Raw genomic sequence first — 22,758 nt, forward strand, 5'->3', positions numbered from 1 at the left:
ACTCCGCCCTGTTTTGCTTTGGATTAGCATTGAAGCTAAAGGCTTATGACGCTGGGTACAAATAAATGCAGGAAATGATTTGGAATAAAATGGAAAATACACGTCAAGATAAAGCATCTCATCAAACATATTGTTAAAGTTACGACGCTGCTCCCAGATGGAACTGAGTACGATGCTAACTTGCTAATTGGGTAAAATTATTACGTTTCATTAATGTTCATGTTAAAGGTTAAATAACTGTTAATGCTGTACATTTGAATCTGAAAAAAAATATTTCTCTACCAACTTTATGTGGTTTCTTACGTTTTTCTTATTTGCTGTTTTATTATTATTTTACTTATTTATTACTGATTGATTGATTTATTGTCTTTATTCTTAATATGTTTATTTTTTAAATCTCATTTTGTGTATAGAAAAATAAAAATTAAGATATTTGAGAACAGTGGAATGTTTTATCAGATATTTTGGTGTGGAAAACCGGAACCAAAGTACTGAAAAAGTGTAGGGTATAGCAGAAGCAAAAGCATTGAAGATAGTTTTTTTTATTGATTTTTTTCCCAGTTTTTAATAAATGCGTTTTGGGGTTTTTTTGAAAACGTGATGCGGCCCGGCTTCACCCAGAACCTAGCTCCGGTGGCCCCCAGGTAAATTGAGCTTGAGACCCCTGATATAGATAGACTTTCTTTATTGTGATTGCACAATAACACAGCAGTGAAATTGCCAACGAAATGTTGTTGCCTGGCTGCCGTATAATAATAAATAATAATGTGGAGAATAAATAGATATAGACATAAAATATGAACAATGTACAGCGTAAAAAGTAATTTGTACAAGTAGCTGTCTCTAAACCTGGTTGCGACAAACACACTGATGACACTGAGAAGTCAAATTAAGTTTATAAGATTTACAGAAAGTGTACAATAATTATTTGCACAAAAGTAGACAGGTGCATACATTTGGGAAACCCTGTTGTTTTATTGATCTGAATACCGTAACACTAATTATTAGAACACAGAATTTGTTTGGTAAGCTCATTGACCCTTGACCTGCATACATAAGTGAAGCTAATCAGCAATAGGGTAATAGCCAGGTAACTAAAAAGCACTTTTATTTATTGATATGACGTCTTGTGGTTCATTTTACCATTTTAAAAATTTGAATTGTGTTGTATACTGACAAAAAGGGCCTAAAGACCCACACCAAAAGTATTAAAACTAACATTTTCATGGATGAGAAATCCTAGGTAGCCAAGAGTTGATGAACAAATTTGATGGTAACTTATTGTTTTTAGTGTGATTTAATACATGGGTCAATACCGACTGAAGGTTAAAAGTCTGTTGGACATGTGACCACACAACGCCAACGTCATTTGTTTCTAGACTGGGTGTGAACATTTCAACCACTAGATGGCAGCAGCAGCAAGACATTTCTAGTTTCAGTTATCTTTCCTTTTTGCCTCACCAATAGTCCCTGTGAGCTGAGCTCTCTTCTTTTATTTGTAGTTCTTGTGATGCTTCAAATACATATGTATACACATATTTATGTGTGTGTATGTATGTATATGTATAGAGACCCATGAGTTTTATTGTTTGTATTTCTATCAAATCTTTTTTTTCATATTTTATTAAAATTGGAGGAAATGACAACCATCAAGACCTCTGTCAAGACAAAAATTATTACACTAGCCTTGTTTCTTAAAATTTTCTTCTCGGGTTGGCCATCTCTGTGTGGAGTTTACATGTTCTCCCCGTGCGTGCGTGGGTTTTCTCCGGGTACTCCGGTTTCCTCCCACATTCCAAAAACATGCTAGGTTAATTGGTGACTCCAAATTGTCCATAGGTATGAATGTGAGTGTGAATGGTTGTTTGTCTATATGTGCCCTGTGATTGGCTGGCCACCAGTCCAGGGTGTACCCTGCCTATCGCCCAAAGACAGCTGGGATAGGCTGCAGCACCCCTGCGACCCTAGTGAGAATAAGCGGCATAGAAAATGGATGGATGGATGCCATAGCTATTGATGTCAGAACTTAAGGTTATTATCAAGAAAACCATGGTAATGTCTATATATAGGCTCTTAAATTACAAGCTACTTTTGTTGTCATCATTATAATTGTAAAAGCAAATGCACCTTTAGTTGTACAAGGCATTAAAATGAACAAAAAACTGAAGAAACAAGGCAGGCCTAGTAATTTTTTCCATTACTGTACTCCACTGCTACATTAGACCTTTTAGAAACAGTTGTCAGTGTTGTAAAAACAGAATGCTGCACCATCAAAAGAAATGAACGACAGACTATAACACTGGATCATACATACATTGGTAACACTAGTTCATTCATTCATTCATTTTCTATACCGCTTATCCTCACAAGTGTCGCGGGCATGCTGGAGCCTATCCCAGCTGTCTTCGGGCGACCCGAAGACAGGTTGTGTTTGTCACAACCCGACACCCTGGACTGGTGGCCAGCCAATCACAGGGCACATATAGACAAACAACCATTCACACTCACATTCATACCTATGAACAATTTTGAGTCACTAATTAACCTAGCATGTTTTTGGAATGTGGGAGGGATTTATTCTGAAAATCACTATTATAATTTACTGACCTGGTAAACTTTCAAACAGCTACAATCATCCATAAAGCAAACAATCACCTGCTACCAAAAAAAACGTAATGCAATTTTTCATCAAAATAGTAGTCATGCCAAAATGTTGTGTTGCTGCTGGATGTTCACACTATCAGTGATACTGGGAGTATGTTACCAAAAGAGGAAGGTTAAGACAACAATGGACAAAGAAAGTGCACAGAACGTTCTTTGCAGTGATCATTTCACCAATAACTGCATTGAAGGACCACGCATTTTGAAAGTGACTCTCATGAGGATAAGCTGTAGAAAATGAATGAATGAATGTGGCTATATTCCACTGTAACTTGGATGCATGTTCAAAATAAATGAAACCGTTATGATTGCAAAAATCACTCAGGTAAACAAACATTGCAGTGTACGAGTCAGAGGATCTTAACAGTAATTATAGCAAAGATTTGAGTTTTTGAGGAGGAAGAAACATTTGGAGAAAAAATAGAGAACTTGCAAAACATGAACATAAGCCTTAAGACAAGGAGATGACGATCGGTTGTCTTAACCGATAACACAGAATGGTAAGTATAAATTACTTTGGAGTTGCTTATTGTTTTAAATAATCTGCGTGTAAAGGCGTTTTTATAGTCTGTTTGATTGCATACGCCGGCACCCCTGCCCCCCAGAGTAAATATATCGCTGTGAAATAACATGTATAATGCATTATCACATACTACAGTATGAATTGTCCCTGTACCCTAGAAACCGCCCATGAATGATACGGGAAAAGGCCGAAATGATACTGTGTCAAAGCCCAGGGCAGTGATACTGATAAAATATAGAGTTTAACCATGTCCAGTATCAGCCCCCGTAGCTGTCCACTCAGAACGCGCTGCTCTGGTATCGTGCCTGTGAAACAACCAATCAGAGAACAGCGCACGAGCGTGAACACACACTATAAATATTCCTAGTGCTTCTCCAGTCACCCAAAAACCCAAACTTGATTAATGGAACTTTAATTGTCAGACATTGATAAGATAAGACTGTTGATAAAATATTATTGTTGAAATATTTTTGCAATTATTGTGTTTACACTGTTTAGATATAATACATGTAATAAACTGAACATTTTCTGGAAACAAAATGGTCATTTGATTAAATAGTACATGATAATAAGCTCATGATTAAATAGTATGTGATAATAAGATCATCACAGACCGAAGGTCTCGGGCTGATACTGACACTTGGGGGCATGATACTGGGCCTGATACCAGACAAACCATGTGATAACCTAACGGCCTTGTTGCCACCGTAGTGTTTAAAAGACATTATGTGAACTTTGTCATAATGTCTTCTTTTTTTCCTGTATACCGGCAGAATAACATCCCTTTCAAAATGCGTTTATACCATACTTTCAAGCCAAATGCTTCTTGTAAAGGTGGTCCTTCAATGCAGTTATCAGTGAAATGTGTCAGGATCGGGCTTCACCCCCTTGTGACGCCTCTAGTTTTCCTCTTTGCCTCTGTTCCGGTATCCATGCCCTTACTTTGTAACCTTTTCCTTTGTTGTTCCCTTCCGTTTTCCTTATCCCTGCTCTTTTCACGCACCTGCCTCTTAATCCCTATTTAGTTCAGTCGTGTGCTTGTTCTGTTGCGGCTTCATTGACTTTGGTTTGGCTTGTTTGGTAGTTGCCGTCTGTTATCCTGCTGCTGCCATTATCGCATTAAACTCAGCGTTTTATCTGCACTTTTGGTCCTGTTCTCTGTATCTTGGGGTCAAACCGCAAAGCTCTCAAGCCCCAACGTGACAGAAATGATCACTTCAAAGAACGTTCTCTGCACTTTCTTTGTCCATTGTTGTTGTTAAACCTTCCTCTTTTGGTAAAGAAAACAGACTTCCAGTATCACTGATAGTATGAACATCCAGCAGCAACACAATATTTTGGCATGGCTATTTTGATGAAAAATATACTGAACAAAAACAATCTACGTCAATAAGCAGGTGTGTCAACCCAATGACATCACTTCCAGAAATGAGGCTGAACTGCAAGAGCTAGTTCATCATGGGTGGCGCCATGAACTATAAATGTAATTTTTGCAAATTTACTATTGAACAATGTAAAACATTCATTCATTCATTTTCGACCACTTTTCCTCACGAGGGTCGCGGGGGTGCTGGAGCCTATCCCAGCTGTCTTCGGGCAAGAGGCGGGGTACACCCTGGACTAGTCGCCAGCCAATCACAGGGCACACATAGACAAACAACCATTCACACTCACATTCATACCTATGGACAATTTGGAGTCGCCAATTAACCTAGCATGTTTTTGGAATGTGGGAGGAAACCGGAGTACCCGGAGAAAACCCACACATGCACAGGGAGAACATGCAAACTCCACACAGAGATGGTCGAGGGTGGAATTGAACCCTGGTTTCCTAGCTGTGAGGTCTGTGCGCTAACCACTCAACCGCCGTGCCGCCCCCAATGTAAAACATAATCACAAGTAATATATAACATATTTAAGCAAAGTTGATGAATCATGTCAAGGACCCTTTAATGGGACTTGAAATGTCTGCCATTAGCCCTGCTTGGTAAATTTCTCTTAGTGTTGAAAGCTGCACTGGAATTGGTCTTTATGCACAATCAACAAGTGCATGTCGACACACACTTAGTGTGTGTGTGTGTGTGTGTGTGTGTGTGTTGCAGCCAATTGTTGAAAAGCTGCTGCGAGGTGGAGCTTCTTCTCAGGCGGACTCATCCAAGTCAGCAGCCCGGCCAGCAGCGCTCAGCAGCGGCAGTTAGGAGGCAGTCGGGACGTGAGGAGGGAAGGAGGAACAACACTGGGATTGTTATAGTCTAGGATTCCTTTTGGAGACCATGAGTACCAAGATGAAGTGTATGTTCTTCATGTGGCTTTTTGCCGCCGCTGTCATCGCCAAGTCTCCGAGACTCAAATTTGTGGTGCACGGTAAGCACTGATGCTTTGTCGTTTTTTTTTTACCCCCAACATATTATTATGTTCACTTTACATATGTTTTATTATCACATTGCATCACAGGCAACCTGATAGATGTATTGTACATTTGCTATCAATACCGAACGGTAGGGGGTACAGCTGGGGTACATCTGGACTGGCCGTTAAAATGGCCCCTCCCCCCCTGCTGCTGAGGTAGTGAATTAAATTAATTAAATTGTCGCAAGAGGACGCACGTACATTTTTTGTGTTCTGACTTCATTTGACGCTAATCATCATTTGTGTGACTTGGTACAGGTTGAATTTGGGCCGAACCTGCAGAGACAGGTTGGCGTTTTTAGATGCTGTCACTCTCTGTCACACACGCACATACACACACACACGCACGCACACAACGATTAAGGAGTCTCAACACACGCGCGCACACTTTTCGTGCACTGTGAAATACGGCCGTGTGGAGGCTGAGCATCCCCGCCGTCTGTGCAGGGCTGCAATGCGGGACGAGGCGGCTGCAGCACATGAAAGGCATCCAACACATCAGCGTGTCGGTGTGGTGCATGTATTTGCAAGGAGACATTGGGGGTGGGGTGCTTAAGAGGAAAATGGGATTGTGTGGAAAATTCCCAGCCCACTCATCATTATTTATTCTACTCACACTTTTTACACCTCAAACATCCTGTTTAATGTATGCAGTCGATGGGGGTTGGGGGTGGAGGGGTGTGTGTATGTTATCTGGATGTCCCCCCCACATACACACACACACTCAATAATGAACAAATGTGGCACAAAACGTACAAGATGACAACAGTCATTGTTATGCAGTGCACGCACACACACACACCGCGCAGACAAAATTCACAGTGTCCTCAAGTCCTCATCGCGTAAACCTTCCTCGTTTGATCCGTCTGACCACCTGAAGATGTCCTGTAGGGTTCTAAGAAGTCTTTCATGGTGTAATCTTGGAAGCTTTTTAAATGGCTGACGTCACCGCTTCGCTGTCTTGGAGATATGAAGTGTCAAGAACGACAGAGGCAGCGGGTACAGATTACTACCATATGACAGGGTGCTACCCGTGAAAATAAAGTCATATCCTGGTTGGAGAAGCGGGCAGAACAACATTACTTTGGCCTTATTGGTTTTTTTTTAAAGGAAAACTGCACTTTTTGGCCTTGGGGGAAATTTGCCCATCATGGACAATCCCGATGAGACATGATCAAACACACACGTCTTTGTCTTTTATGTGCATTCTACAGCTATAAAAACAGCTAAAAAGAGACAGGTAATTAATACACACAATGGGACACACCTATTTCACCTAGAAAGCCCACTATTACAACACCTCAAAATACATCCAACAATGTTTTATCATTATATAGACATGCTCTACTATGTAGTAACAGGCACATTCCTGACAATATGTAACACTTGCAGTATTTTGCAATTTTGGGGTCATTTGAAGCCTTACCGGAACTTCCTTCCTGTGTGCATTGATTTTACATAACAACATAGAAACGAACACTACAGCTAGCATGAACTTTTTCAAACTCAAAAACAAAAACCCAGCAGTCAGCCGCTCCAATATACAGTGTTGGCTGTTGGTAGTAGCCTGAGGCATGTGTGTGTGGTGAAGCTAGTCACTAGCCGGCGTGGTGTGCTGAGGTGTCACTACATGAATAATGTAGTTCTTTGGCGCAACAGTGTTAATAACAATAATAACAATGAATTAATATGCAGGTCACATTATGTAAATGGTGTGATGTTGGCGGTTTTCGGAGGTCTTTTTCCTAAGCCTTTATAGGCGGAATAGGTGTGTCCCATTACACGCATTATTATCTGCTTCTTTATCTTTACAATGTACAGAAAAGAGAAATGTCTCACCACCATTATGGTGGATGATGGGCAAAATTATTTGCAGTTTTCCTTTAAAACAGAAAACTAATACAAATTTAGCAAACTAATAATATTAATTACATGTAGTAACAGTCATTATTTAGCCTATTAGTATTTAGCCTAATAAAGGCCAACATGCACCCCTGATGATCTTTTTTTTTTGCTCCTTAAGTAGAAATTCACAAGACAGAAATAATTAATTGTCCATTTGCTCGCTCAGTTGTTCATGAACGATCTCATCACCTTTGCGGTTGAAGCTCTTAAAATGTTCCTTTCAAGCCTGAAGGAATTCACAACGTGAATGTCTGAGTCATTACCACGTTAATAGGACCATAATGCCTCACATACGTATTACCGTACTTAAAAAAAAAAAAGCTTCAAGCTATTTCTGCAAATATGGTGCCTCATGTAGGTAATACCTTACACCAGGAGATGGCGGACATCTGTAACTTTAATCCGAGCAACATTTGTGTGCGTGGTTTTATCCAAAGTGAAGGACTCTATAGCATTTTAACGGCCGTGTACATGTGGCAGCAAGTCCAAGTTAAAAATATATAGATATATAGATATATATAAGGTAATATATAGATACGACCTGAGAATACAATGACCTGGATGAATAATAATATGCTTGACATATCAGGGTGATTTCATAACATGCAAATTAAATTAGTGAATTTACAACCATCACAAACTTTGGGTCATACTGATACTGATTTGATGACTGTGTTACATTAGAGGAAGGCAATGGAAGCTTTAGTGTGATACGGCTCACTCCAAGATGTTGCATCAGTATCATGTACCTCTTCCTGTGTGTGTCTAAACAACTTTATCCTGACCCACAGAACCTTCCCGATTCCACTTTGACAAGCCTGAGAACTACATCAGCATGTACCACCAGGAGGGAAGCAACACGCTGTACGTAGGCGGCCAGGCAATGATCTACGTGCTCAACTTTAACAACAGAGGCGTACACGACCTGCAGGTACTGGCACTGTCTGTTACAGTACACACAACATGCACAGCCTACTAACATTCGAAAATGGAGAGCTGACTAGCATCCATTAATTACTCATTTTTTGTACATGGCACACATTTTGAGAAAAATCCCCCCCAAAATCCTTTGACAATCCTTTGGCAATACGAACCATTATGGCTTGTCTTACATTATTTCCTGTTTTTTTTACAACTTGTTCACAGAGCGGACAGCCCACCTCCACGAATACCTTCTGCTCCGATTTTAGATCTACATTTGCAATTAAAATGACTCTGAAACCACATTGATTAATTGCAGCTTCAAAAAACACTCTGCTTCTCTCTTTCATTACCATTGTTCGCTTGCAACGTGGGATGCTAACAAGCTAAATGGCCAGCAAAAGACATTGTCGGCACACAGGATTGATGTCTATTAGCCCGTGGCACATTGTAGAAATCAAATTGAACTAAATAATAGTAATAATACGTAAACATAGGCATAATGTGATAATGTTACAACGGTTAAAGAAACAACAACAACAAAATCACAGAGCCAGCCTCCCGTCTGCAGTTTGTTGATCTGTCAAGTTGGCGGGAGTGGGGACTCATAAAATGTCTTCAAGTTTGGCAGGTCTGACAGTGTTATTAATTCGGCTATGGCAAGCCGAAGCGATAGAAGCAGCAGAGGAGTTCCATCCGCTTGTCAATCAAAAAAGGTGGACATTTACCAAAGTATTCACACCTTGCTATGAATACATCTACGTGTGACAACACTGTGGTGGGAAGAGAGGGTGGAAGCACAAAAAAATGACTGATTGAATCATCGGAAGGAAATGTAATGAGCCTTTTAGAAACGTTAACTTGGACGACATCGTAAAATAATGAACATATGGTTAAATGAATAAAGTAAATACTGAATAAATGCAGTATTTCTTGGTTCTGAACCTCGAGGAAATATTTCCCAGCAACTCATTTAAGTAGGCCTGGCACAATAACAAATTTTGCTGGTCGATATCTATGTGCTATTAATTAGCAACCAATGTTTGATCATTTTAACTTGAACAATTATCATTCAAAAGGTAAATGTGTCATGTTATATTTGTATTGAAGTGTAGTGTACCTGTGTCAGACACTGTGAGCTACGAATTGCGGAGCGTCACCACGTCACACACAATTCCTTCTTCTGGTGTCAAAAGAACTACACACACACACACACACAAACACACAGCAACACAATAGGTGTATTAAAACAGGCAATACACCATCAATGTATAATGCAGAATATAAATCAACTACTATGTGAGCTCTAACAATGTGCTTTTCAGCCTTTGTTACAAAAACTGGACAGCAAAGCACTCTGGGAAACAGGAAGTACTCTCAGCGACGCTACATTATAAAGATCGTTTCTTCACACACATACACAGTTATATAGTGTGTTGTTAAACTATCATAGAGGGTCATATTTCAGCCATGTAAAATAATGGATATGACAGACTGCACGACTTGCGTTAGTTAACACTGTAGCCGTCCACCCTGTGCTTGAATACAACACGGCACATCAGCACTGCTTGCGCATTACAAGCTGGACAACAGCGCCTGACACTGTGAACGCTCACCATTTTGCGCTGTTGCGTTTAATATTTACTCTGCCGATCAAAAGTAAGTGGCTGTACTGCACTGGAACTGTGGCATTCTGCTGATTTAGGAACTGTGACTTTTGTGCCTTCATTCATATTCGGGTCTGCTTGCTAAATACTAGCACTCGTGTAGCCCCGCTACTGGCACAACGAGTGCTCTGTTCATTTCACATAGAACCAATGCACACAGACACATGCAGAGTGAGCCCTCTTGTCATCCAACCGTTGTGGCAGAGAGACTAACAGATGGCGCCTGACATGTCAATTTATTGAGGGCTCATAATTACCAACCTTAAAATCATTCGATAAATCGATATATGCATTATCATGCTAGGCCTACTAGATTCAAGCCACATTTGGCTGGTGGTAAGAAACTTGGCCGCCTACGTATTTAATGAGAGTTCATGTCAGAGCGGTGTGGAGGATGTACTGTACAGAACAAAGAAGTTGTGGATGAGCACGAGGAGGCGACTAAAACGACTAAAAGTGTCGGGTTGGAGCTGTGAAGGCGTGACCGAACTAACCGCAGCACTTGCTCCTCCCACAGATCCCAGCACCCTCAGACCAGACAGCCATTGACACCTGCAAGGCCAAGGCAGCACCACTTGAGGTAGAAGCTCACTGTTCACTAAGTGCATCTTCATCAACATCACCCCGTTTGCATCATCACCACCATCATCATCATCACAATCATGATCCAGCATGAGGTTTGTGCCACATTTTGCTTATTGCCAAAACCTTTCACAGCTAAAGACATAAACATTAAGACTGAAATGAGAGGAAATTACCGAAATGATGTAATTGCCTCAAAGCCAACAGCTGCAATCCAATCACTCTCAAATTAATGGCGTCCGCCAAGGAGGAGATGTTATCAGCATGGTTTTATGTGTGCAATTTTCTGTGTACGGTTGTTGATTTGTCATGAGAGGTGAATTTTGCAGAGAATCCCCACAATGTAAGAGAAACTCTCGGAACATCCATAAATACCTTTTCAATGAGCAAATATTACAAATGCATCACTTAAAACCTGTCTGATCAGAAGCTGTATCATTACTCCAAGTTTCATATGCAGATGATCAAATTGAAAGCAAAGTAAAAATATGTTAATGACAAAAAATGATCTTAATCTTCAGAAAGTGCCAAATATTAAAGCATATCATATCACATCTCCACATCACTGGATCCAATGAATTCTTCATGATCGGTGTCAATTCTGAACAACTCTGCTAACATCTTTGTTTGTTTGTTTTTCGCAGTTGTGTTTAAGTTCATGTTTGACTTATTTTTTTAGTAGTCTAAAGTAGTCTAAAGGTGCAGCATATACCGTAGGTGTTGCAAGCCCAGGGCGCCCTCTTGCAGCGGTTGACAGTAATATTCACTTCTTGGTTCATGTCAGTCAGCATGAATTAACACGTAAAAAAATTTGACATTTTGTCCAACTATAAGTTGCAGGGCCAGCCAAACTATGATCAAAACTATTCACTAACGTGAATAACGCAGCATCCCCTATTTTTGAATTAGGTTTTTCGATGAGATTTTGCTGCAAAAACACATTAAAGCCAAAAATGCGTCCAGATGATTCACTTTGTTGTCACGTTATCCATGCAAAAGCTGGATCTTCTCATCATTGTATAAGCTGACGGCGTGGGCGTCGCATGACCCATGACAAACATGGCAGCAGGTTCAGAGAACAACAACTTACTAGAAAAAACTTGTAGGAGCAGAAATCAACAATCCAGACCAGAAGCAAACTGGCACTGCTCCAGAGGTTCTTTGAGAAGAAGAGCCTTTGAGAATCTTTATCTTCAAAATGTGTGATCTTTAAGATCATGACCCCCAGCAGCTCAGTCCAGCAACATGGTAGTGCTAAACGCGGCTTTAAATAAGGTCATTGTGGTCTTTGTACTTGTACGAACTTCTTTCAGGGCTCACTCCCAAATGCACAAAGCTCATTATATGTAACTTTGGCATCAATTAACACAATAGTACAACATTTTAACAAACTTTATAGGTCAGAAAAGTGGAAAAAGCATAAGGTCCCCTTTAAACAATCCTACCGGTCACTCATTTACATCCTACATAAGAACACATGACAGTTTGATTTGGTGGATTTAAGTTTCGATTTATGTCACGATTTGTGTCTGTTGGTCCATCCTTTCTTCATTGACTGCCAAGTCCTCGTCTCACTGGTGTCGTTTCTCTGTCTTGCAGCTGGAGTGTGATAATTTCATCACAGTCCTTGAGAAAGTCAACGACACCTTCATTGTATGTGGAACAAATGCCGGGAGTCCTCGCTGCTGGATGCTAGTAAGAGCGGCACAATTGTTGATTGGTCTTTAAAATGCACAGCTGAAGAAATCTCTCTTCTTCTCTTCTGCGGCAGGTTAATGACACAGTGCTGACTGACGTACAGGGGGTCGGACAGATAGCGTCGCCCTCCGACATCTCCCCACCTTACCCTTCGCAGCGGTCCATCAGCCTGCCCGCAGGTGAGAGAGTGTGCATTTCCTCAGCACTAATGGTAGCCACGATGTCCTCCGCCATATTGTTTGTGTCAGCATGCATCACATGAACAAGACCCAGCTCGTATAACATTACTGTCTTCCAATAGAGGGCCTCTGAAGCCAATAAATAGCAGATATTCTTCATCAGTCGCCCAAGGTCACTACATCATACTTTTGGTTCCTCGTTTGTCCCTTTAAGGCCCAGCGCTCCAAGCTCAGTCATTTTCCCAAGTCATTAAGTAAAAAGAAATGTTTGGAAATGAAAGCAACCTTCTGTGATGGCGCCACAAAGCGTTTGTTAAACCATCTGAACACAGAGGGACTCTTTCATGCAGATGAAGGAGTTTGCACTGCAGTATACTTGGAGAGACAGAGATTGATGGTTTGGAGTGTTTTTGCTTAGCTTGAGCGGGGTTCTAATAATGACCTCCTGATTAAGATGTTACTGTTGTGAATAGTGATGACTCAGCATTGTGGAGCCTGATGGAGCTAAACAACCAAGTGCTGACCGGTTTCATACACACTCACTCAGGTAGTGACCACAGTGTTGTACATATGTGTCACGGCATGAGAGCGACGATACATGAGATTGGGTTGAGAAAAGATTTTAACGTCATTCATTCATTCATTTTCTAGCGCTTGTCCTCACAAGGGTTGCGGGGGGTGCTGGAGCCTATCCCAGCTGTCTTCAGGCGAGAGGCGGGGTACACCCTGGACTGATCGCCAGCCAATCACAGGGCACATATAGACAAACAACCATTCACACTCACATTCATACCTATGGACAATTTGGAGTCACCAATTAACCTAGCATGTTTTTGGAATGTGGGAGCATGCACGGGGAGAACATGTAAACTCCACCCAGAGATGGTCGAGGGTCATCTCCTGGCTGTGATTTTAACATCATGTTTAGTAAAAAAAAAAAAAAAAACTAAAAAATATTTGACAATATAATGCAATCTAATTATTTCATTTCTATGTAACGTCTGCGCACTGTGTGTATGCTAGCAGCCTCACCTCCACCCACTGAGACAAAGAGACTGAATGACTGACAAAAGGGCTCACTCGGTTCATGCCATTGTTCTATGGAACAAGCGTGCCAAGGTGCTGAAACCAATGCACAGTGAACCTTCTTCCTGCCAGTATGGAGGTGGGAGACGAGGAAAACAGACAATATATTGAGGCTGGCAAAATATTTGACTTCATTTTCATTAATTGTGTGATTAGTTGATTAATTTATCACTGTCACTGGCCTCATACCCAGGAGTTTTATTAGAACAAGAAATGTTGTCATATTTTAATCTTGTGACATGATATCTTGTGATACTCCTTGTGTCATTTATTCATGCAGGCCCACCACTGATTAATTTTGACCACCATTAATCAACTTGGTGCAACCTGTTAAGATTTCTGCCTGTTTTTTTTTTAATGGGGAGACTCTTCTTTTTAAATTATTTACTTTGAAAGTGGGACTTCCGCTTCCACTCTGTAGTGCTATTCTTTTGGCTGCTTTCTATGATCTATGGGTACAGAAACCATTGCTGATGTCAGTTTTTTTATGCTTTAAGAGAAATATTTGAGGCATGAATGGCGTCTCCTAGTCCATTCGATGACTTTGTGTCCCGGAGTAGCCAGTAATTCCATCCACCAGTTTCAGAGCATCATATTCAAAATGACCTGTTAACTGTTCTCATAAACACATGAGGCGAGTGGGAGGGAGGGATCCATAAAAACTACATGTGCATGTGTCATGCAAATTAGATAATGACATCATCATCTAAAAATAAATACTATGTTGCTACAGGTAAGACACGTAAGAGCGTATAGCACACCTACAGTATATGTCTAACAGCGTCCTTGCCATGGAGCAGATAAACTAGTGATTGAACAGGAACGAGTGAATGATGTCATAATTACTCTCTGCATAAACCAAGCATTGAGGTTTAATGACAATCGCTATGGAGACGGTGCACAAAGGAGGATGAGGAGTGTTGGTGGCTGTCAGCCTCCAGCCTTCATGTTGGCTCTGCTCCTCATCCTCATCTTCATCCCCATCCTCTTCATCTTTGAGTCTTTAGCCTCCTGGGCTTCTGCATTTATTCTGTGTTTAATGTTCCGTCTGCATCCTCATCTCCTTCCCTGCCTCCGTCAATCCTCCTCCTCTATCACGCTCAAGTGTGGCCTTTTCTTACCTTCTATCAACCGACGATTGTCTTACTCCACTCAGATGGGAGTCTGTACTCCGCCATGTCGTCAGTGGGAGGTCACGCTGGTTCTATCCGCCGTACGTTTGGATCCCAGAAGCTCCTGAAGACAGAGAACATTTGGCTGCTAAGTAAGTGGGAGGTGTCAGGCAACAAATGATGAATGCAAAGATATGCTTTGGCTCGATCCCACAACACAATTCGAAAACAGTCAAAATCATCAATTCAATGCTTGAGACTTTCGTAGGTCCAAATCATCCATTAAATGGTTTCCTGCCAGAAGCAAAACTTCTACTTATGGTTTCCTCTGCACCTCATCTTTACATTCTGCCACTTAGATCCACAGTTTGCTGGAGCCGCAATCATCCCATCTTCCCTTAAGTACAAGGAGGAGATCTACTTCTTTTTCAGTGAGTTCAACAAAACGGCCCGAGTGGACGAAGAGCCGTACAGGGCCCGCATCGGCCGGATCTGCACGGTAACAACTGATGGATCCCAGAGAGCAATCAGGATTCTGTGTCACATGATTTCATTTTATCACCAGAACTGACCTTCACACATCCATCATCTTGATTCACAGGTGGACGAGGGTGGGATCAAGGCCCTACTGGCAGATTCGTGGACCACCTTCATGAAAGCACGGGTCATGTGCGGTGCCGGAAACACTCAGCAGCAGTATAACAACATGAAGCAGGCGGTGGTTCTGACTGCTCAGGACAAGCGGGCCGGTGTCATGTATGGCCTGTTTTCCAACGCATGGTGAGCCGGAACATCATGAGACCTTCATGAGAGGACGAGTGGCACAAACATCTCACGTGTTTGATCATCTGTCAGTTAAACAGTCAATTCATCTTCTGGATTTTTTTTTTTCCAGGGGAAGAACCGTGATTTGTGCCTATTCCATAGAAGACATTGACCAGGCCTTCTCCACGTCTAAACTGAAGGGCTACAGCAGTTCGTTCATCGGCAGTCGCCCCGGAATGGTAAGAAGTCCCAATAAGCACGCCAAAAAGCACACCATTCTGATTCTAATCTATTGATTGTTCGTTTAGTGTGGGCGGAGAAATTCCACGGCAGGAGGTCACAACGACATTAAAAACCTGGGCGTGATTCGATACCACCCAGAAATTGAGGACGTGATCCGGCCTGTAGGCGTGGCTCCGCTTGACCTGCCGACAGATGACCAAATCACGCATACGGTGGCAGACATCGTCCTCGCTGTCAACGATGAGCACTACAGCGTCCTTTACCTCGGAACAGGTAACACTTCAGTTGAGTCTTTGGGTGAACAAATGGAATTAACTGGAATTTGCGATCTTGAATTTTTCTGTCTGACTACCAAATACACATTTCACAACTGGTTTCATGTTTTGACAATAGCACAGAGTAAATGTTTGAAGACTAGTTTAGTAGGAAAACGGTCTAAATTCATCCATAGTGTTTTTTCATTTCATTTCACAAGTGGAAGAGGAGAAACATTTACTAAAGGGCAAGTAGTCAAAAAATGAATGCATTTCTTTTCATGTTTAATTCCAACATAAGCACTCTCATATTCCGTTTCTAAGTGATCAAACATGCATGCTGAGGCGCTGCCATTGCTGAAAGAAGGTCCTCCAAAAATTGCCTCGCGCCTGAGGGAGATTACCATGGCAACCATCACAAGTCATATGTGTGCACGACTGTCTCGCCGCACTCATATTCACAAGAAGATGTCACATTTATCAGCATAGAGTCTTTGCCAGTGTCGTCAGTCCAATGTTAGGGATTAGGTGGAAGCTAAAAATAGCAGACAGAAAACAATTTAGCAAGAACAATGTGATGGCCTCTTGCTCGGGGCGGAATGAAGTGTGGAAGCAACAGGAGGGACAGGACAGAGGATGACAGTGATGGCCTAAAAAGAAAGTGGAGCACATTCACGTCTGAAGGAGGACGACAGTGCTCTCTGGTTGCCTTCTTGACTCTTAACTCTTTCTTGTCAGCTCACAGTCAATATCAGTGACTGCTTTTTTGACAGTGCCTCCGGAATGTTCCCTTCTATAAAGGGCAGTGCAGCAGATTGTGACTGCAGGAAACAATAAAGCAACACCCAGTCACATGGGTAACAGCAGGAGTCAGTAGAAGTAGGAGTCTACTGGTGTCCTTCAAGGTCCAATCTCCATCAAGTGCCCTACACAGCTGATTATTGCACTCCTAGGTACCTGCTTGTACCTTGGCCATGTGAGAAAACTTCAGGTTTCTTAGCGAGCTGTAAAATTGAAGCAGCTCCAGTAAAAAAAAAAGCAGAACCGCTGAGGGTGAGAATTGACACAGACACCTTCCGCACCTTCTGAGTGACAAAAGTAGCAAGTTTCAATTTGCTTCACTGCAAGTGACATGGAAGGACCGAGCTGCTCGAAGGACCTTTCATACATTTCTCTCAGAAGAAATGAACTGGAGGTTAGGGAATGACTACAAGATAACTCCGAGCTGGATCCGACTTGTCTTTTCTCCAACAGCAAAAGGCGATACAGTAAAAGATTGTGCACGCTCAGCAACTGAAGTTCTGCAATGTCACCCGTTTTCACCTCAGTGTCGTGCTGCTATCGTGGTGCCGATCCACCGCCTTGATAGAAGAGCTCAAAATAGACCCGCTCAATGGATAAACTGGATGGAATATGACATTTTATCTTTAACTAAAGAATAACAAAAAGCTTGAAGTTTGAGAAGAAAGCAGGACAACTGCTGTAAGAACTCTGCAGCATCAGGAAATGATGAAAGGCGTCATTGCCACAAAGTATATGACGGACCACAACAATATTCCCTTTGGGATCTGGGATCTGCAAGAGGAAAATCGATTGATGTAAAAAGCAGATCTGCATCACAGCCTACAAATAAATTTTTTTTATTGTGGTCATAAGTAACTATGCCGTCTCGATAGTGAAGGTCCAAATTGGCTACCCCCTCAGATCAGTTCATACACGAAACAGTCACTTATCCTATGATGTCCAACCCTGGGAAAATGCAGTATTTGAATATACATAAACCATGTCCCATCAGCCCTTATTAAATGTGCCTTTCCCAACAGAACAAGGAAAAGTCCTCAAAGTTCTTCACAGCAGCGAGGGTGTCTTCATCATCTCTCAGTACTCCATGTTTCGTAACGAGGGGCCCGTCCTCAACATGGCCATCGACCCACAAAAGGTATGCAGAATATCCGTAGCAATGTCCAGTGTCCATAAACTATTTGGCTTATGGATTAGGGAATTAATAATTCATATGGCTCTAGAGATGGATGAGGTTACTCGGTATTCCATTATAGATTTTTCCAAACCTTTATTAGGTCACCTATATTACAGCTAAGAAACAGACAGCTCTTCCCGTGATTGGCTCATCCTGTCCAGACGTGGATGCATCTCGTAAATGAGGTTGCCGTTATGCCCTAGGGACACTTGTACGTTGCCACGGCGATGGAGGTCCAGCGACTCCCACTGGCCGACTGCGGTCGCTATGGCAACACATGCAGAGAGTGCATCCTCTCCAGAGACCCATATTGCGGCTGGGACAAGACCAGGAGGAGATGCATCGCCATCCCGCCAGGATACAACGTCACGTCTGGGTATGATGGCACACTAGATGGCACTGCTCATTGTCTATAAGTCCATTTTGGATGTCTAATAATCACATTTATGGAACACTTTGCTGTTAAGAAACCTTTCTGTTGCTCTCCCAAGAGAGGATAAGTTCGTACTCTGTACATTATGACCTTGTTCAACATGGATATGCAACACTTAGTGTCTTCTTTAGAACAACTGTGTATACAGTATATATGAAAAAGACACATGGGAATAATCGCATCTGCATGTTTGCTATCTTAAGTACACTTGCAGGCTCCTAATTCATTCCTGAGAGGGTTTAAGAGTAATTTATCCTGTTTTTCTTTCTCCTAACAGAACACTCGTTCAAAATCTGGACCAATCCAACTCGTCAGTTTGTGGGGAAGCTGCTGGTGAGCCCTTATCTGCTCTCTGCTGCTCTCTGTATCTTAATGAAAACAGCAGTCACAAGATGATTATCACTTAATTGCAGAGTCCAAAAACCCACAGGCTGATATTTTCCTCACATGGAGGCTTAACCCTGATTCAGAGCCCAAAAGCCAGTATCACCCTTCTCATCTGAGTCCTTCTCATTACCTTTATTTCCTGACTGATTTTTTTAATAATAACCAGTTCTAGTGTCACAAGCAACTTGTTTCGGTTCTCTTACTGCATGTTTTGTAACTGTGCGGTACATCGGCACCATCGTATTTCGGCACATTCGTCCATTTTAGAGCTTAACACCCCATTTTACTAATGTCGTTTAGTCCTTATATTTTATCATGATTGACGTGATTGACCATTTGTTTATTTGGCAATGACGCTTATTTACTTACGTCTATTATTCAACACATTCATTTTACTATGCCTGTAAAGTCTATTCAGAGCACAGCAATTAAGGAAGACTTTATGAATTGTAGACAATTGTTAGTGCTAAAGGGAAAGAATGTTGTTTCTGTTTTTAGGTGATAAGTAAAGAAAAAAAGCAATTAGCTTAAGCTCCCTAGGTGTTTAGCTGCCAGTCGGTTGAGCCACCATGTATATCACCTCTGCTGAAACACTGCATGTACCTCTAAAGGGAGGTCGTGTTCTTCCTCAAAGGTTGAGATGGCGATTCCAGCTAATGTGACCTTTGAAATGTTTCAGTGGTCTCCTCAAGGCAGCTGTCGGGACTTTAACAGTAAATGGCCGTAGAAACCATGAAACAAGAAGATATCTTTGACTGTCTTTCAACAGCCCTGAAGCTGCGCCGCACCTCCCCCAGAGAAGTGGTGGTGCAGTCCAACACCTCGGTTTTTCTACCGTGTCCCGTGCGCTCCTTCCTCGCCACGTACCGCTGGGAGAAGGACAACTGTGTCAAGAACTACCCCTGTCTCTTCTCCGGTGACTTCTGTGTCCTGGGACCGGTGGTGGACACGCCCCTTAAGGAGGGCATCTTCCGCTGCATGGCCACGGAGGACGGATTCAAGGTGGAGGTCATCTCCTTCAAGCTCGTGAACCACGGCGGGCTTCTGGCCGCCTCCTTTGCCTCCACCTTGGGGCTGTCACTCCTGCTTGCCATGGCCACTCTTTGGCTTCATTAACTGCAGCTAACGCTAATGCTAACCACGTACCCTTAATGACAGGAAATAGAGTAGAGGTTTGGTTCACTGAGAATTCAAGTCTTAAAGTCAGCAAAATAACAAAATCAGTATCCAAAAAAGTGAAAATTTGGCCTAAATTTGGCTCTAAGAGCTTCAAACTGCAGTTGAACGCATGAAGATCTTTGTGAACCTTCCCTCTCTAACTGTAAAAGCTAAACATATCCTAAGGGTTAGGCAAAAAACACCAATACCAGGCCGATTCTTTATGACCGTTTCTTTAACTATTTTGACTAGATTGTGCTTCTTTGTGGATATGTCGAGCTTTAATACTGCTCTTACGTCTTGCATCACTCCATCTCATTAGTCGTTTGAAAACATGTCTGGTATTGAGATTTTCAAAGCCTTAACACTTCTGGGACATCAACTCCTAAGCACAAGTTTGCAGTTCCTGCAGAATTTTGCGCATTCTGTTCGACTCATCGCTAACAGTCGCGCAGGTGAGGTTGGGCAACATTGCTAGGAGGAAGTGAGAATTTTTTTTTTGACAGGAAGTAGGAGAATGAGTCAGAGCTTATTCCTGACCATCACTGTGTCTCAGCACGTCCTCCTCAGACAAAGGCAGTTTCTTGCATCTCTTTAACATCAGACATTACACCTTGTTAACAGCTTTAGCTTTCTACATGCCGTCACCATCTGTCCTCCTTCTAAAAGGTCAAACACGTCAACTGCAGCACCTTTGGAAAGTTAGCTGGACCAGAAAGCAGCAAATTAAGACTGCCCTTTTATGAGCCTTGCTTAGAATCTTTGGTAAATGTCAGTTTGGGTCAGCGTTGAGGCAAGAAAAACTGGTGTGGACCAAGCATCATAACTACGGTATGTTACTAGTAGAACGCCACAGAACACAAACGCTGCATAAAGTTGTGAACAAGGTGTCTCATTAATAAGTTCAACCAAGCCATGCAGACATTAGCGCACGGGCAGACAAGAAAAAAAAAAGGCTTGTATTTTGGTTTGTGATGTTCTGTATTGAATTGCTGCCAGTGCTGATTTCTACCATTGCTGCCTCTCTATGTGACGATTTGTCTTGATGGTTTGGATTTTTAATGCCATAGTTAGAATGTGATATGTACCCATGTTTTCTAACCAAGTCTCAAAGCTGTGATACAAACTAACTTGTCAGATCACGTTTCAACAGTATTCACAACCGACTGTCTCCCTTAATTTATATTTAGGTTCAAAAACTTCAACATAATCTTTTCTGCGGATTCCATAGAAAACCGAAGACTCTGTAGCGTTGACCTGTGTAGCTGATTAGCGTGTTCTCCAGAGCTCCGGCATGATCATTCAGTAATGTGACATCAATCTGGAAGTGTCAGGCTGTCCACTGTGGCCCACATATCATTAATAGCTAATTAGGATCCAGCTCATTGTGCTCCTGTTAGATTTTACGAGCAATGAGGAGCTGAAAGGCAAGCGTTGCTGGTTGCAGATCTGCTTGCTTTTCTGCAAGGCGATAACACAGACAAGCGGATACAAATAACAAGAAAGATGTCAAAATCAAAGCTGATTTGAGCCAACATCTTCCTTCCTTGTCAACAATGCATGCACACTACAGCAGCCAGTAAGCCATCGTATTAACCGCCATCTTACGACTAGGACTTGCCGCCTTCTTGCCTATAGCTAACTTCATATAGACCGTAAACTTTTTGATAAAACCTCCTTTATAGCTACAGAGCATCACAGCTCAGTTCCTGCTTTTTCCAACCAGGAAGAAGCGTCAAGTCATGACCTGCATGTTATTTAAATACAAACATTTGCAACACAAACAATAGATTAGGTGAACAAGATTTTACACACCAAGCGGCCTGCGTCACAACTATGGCGCGTGCAAAATAGCATCCTCTGTCTTCTTTTCTTCAACCTAAAGTGGGCCTTCAAACGGTCGCCTTATCGGAAAACCAATATGTCCGCCATTCAGCCCGCCATCTTTGTTCACAGCAACCGGGCGCGTTGCCTTAGGAAACCGTTAAGGCAGACGCTGCCCCACGCTGTCGTGTCGTTCTGAGGTCTCGAGTGCTGTATATGATGTGTGCCCGCCATTGTGTCATTTTAAAAGTCATGAGTCAAACTCTATTATACCCATAATATATTAATAATGTCATTATTTTTGAAGGTCATATACAGTATCTGGTGCAATAGATATTCATGTAACAAATCATTCATGTAACAAATCCGCACGTGTTAAACACATGTGCGCTGAAAACCAATAAAACAGGAGAAAAAGAACTACTTTCTTTGACTGATATCTATATGAATTACATTTCTATTAATATTCCAAATTGAGATGCTCTCTTTTCACTAAGCTTTCATTTATTTTTTTTTAATGATTCACAAATGGATTTTTGACATTTGTTTTCTGATTATCGTTATTAACATCAAGATGGAATGGAAGAAAATATACAGGCTGAGGTCACAAAATGGCCGCCGTCTTTAGGGAGCTGCCTGTCATGCAAGAGTGTGTTACATCGCCACCTGCTGACTGGAATCAGAGCAATCAAGCTAAATAGTGCAAAGCCTTTCAGGTCATGTGACATGAGAGCTGACTATTTGAGAATTGACATTTCACAGACGACATGTGTATGCTCATGAGAGGGTGATGGATGATGAACACGAAAAACCTTGCGGTATTTTCTACTTTTTATAACAACATGGTTGCACTGAACGAATCCAGAGTAGGAGGGAGCGAAAGGTCGATGAAGGTCAGACATCTCTGTCAAATACCTTGGACGGAAGAATATGTTGGCCTTTAAGGCTGCCCGTTATGTCCAAACCCAACCTT

General features: G+C 41.9%; 2 protein-coding genes across 4 annotated transcripts in view; one reads left to right on the forward strand and one right to left on the reverse strand.

Moving 5' to 3' along the window:
* The window catches only part of ctsk (cathepsin K), a 63,762-nt gene that overhangs the window by 31,394 nt on the left and 9,610 nt on the right, over positions 1–22,758 (reverse strand). For both annotated transcript variants that reach the window (XM_058052784.1, XM_058052785.1), the window contains one exon: positions 14,753–14,867. The gene's annotated coding sequence lies outside the window, so the exon portion shown is untranslated. The remainder of the gene's footprint in view (positions 1–14,752; positions 14,868–22,758) is intronic.
* Positions 5,297–22,205, forward strand: si:ch211-113g11.6 (uncharacterized protein LOC559008 homolog). 2 transcript variants are annotated; one of them, XM_058052781.1, is made up of 14 exons: positions 5,297–5,548; positions 8,290–8,429; positions 10,604–10,666; positions 12,268–12,363; positions 12,440–12,545; positions 14,788–14,895; positions 15,103–15,242; positions 15,345–15,523; positions 15,639–15,747; positions 15,817–16,024; positions 17,829–17,944; positions 18,187–18,359; positions 18,694–18,749; positions 19,573–22,205. In XM_058052781.1, the coding sequence occupies exons 1-14, from the start codon at positions 5,458–5,460 to the stop codon at positions 19,917–19,919; spliced, it is 1,932 nt and encodes a 643-aa protein (XP_057908764.1). In that variant the 5' UTR covers positions 5,297–5,457; the 3' UTR covers positions 19,920–22,205. The 2 variants fall into 2 exon arrangements, with proteins under 2 accessions (XP_057908764.1, XP_057908765.1); XM_058052782.1 differs by lacking the exons at positions 5,297–5,548; positions 8,290–8,429 and having other exon boundaries at positions 10,622–10,763.

The sequence above is a fragment of the Doryrhamphus excisus genome, chromosome 17 (assembly GCF_030265055.1).
Source record: "Doryrhamphus excisus isolate RoL2022-K1 chromosome 17, RoL_Dexc_1.0, whole genome shotgun sequence".
Classification (NCBI taxonomy): domain Eukaryota; kingdom Metazoa; phylum Chordata; class Actinopteri; order Syngnathiformes; family Syngnathidae; genus Doryrhamphus; species Doryrhamphus excisus.

Bases quoted from the DNA above. Each gene is read 5' to 3' on its own strand.
- si:ch211-113g11.6 (XM_058052781.1), top strand. From the start codon at position 5,458: ATGAGTACCAAGATGAAGTGTATGTTCTTCATGTGGCTTTTTGCCGCC. The intron at 15,748-15,816 runs GTAAGAAGTCCC...TTGTTCGTTTAG, and splicing joins TCGGCAGTCGCCCCGGAATG to TGTGGGCGGAGAAATTCCAC. The intron at 18,750-19,572 runs GTGAGCCCTTAT...GTCTTTCAACAG, and splicing joins AGTTTGTGGGGAAGCTGCTG to CCCTGAAGCTGCGCCGCACC.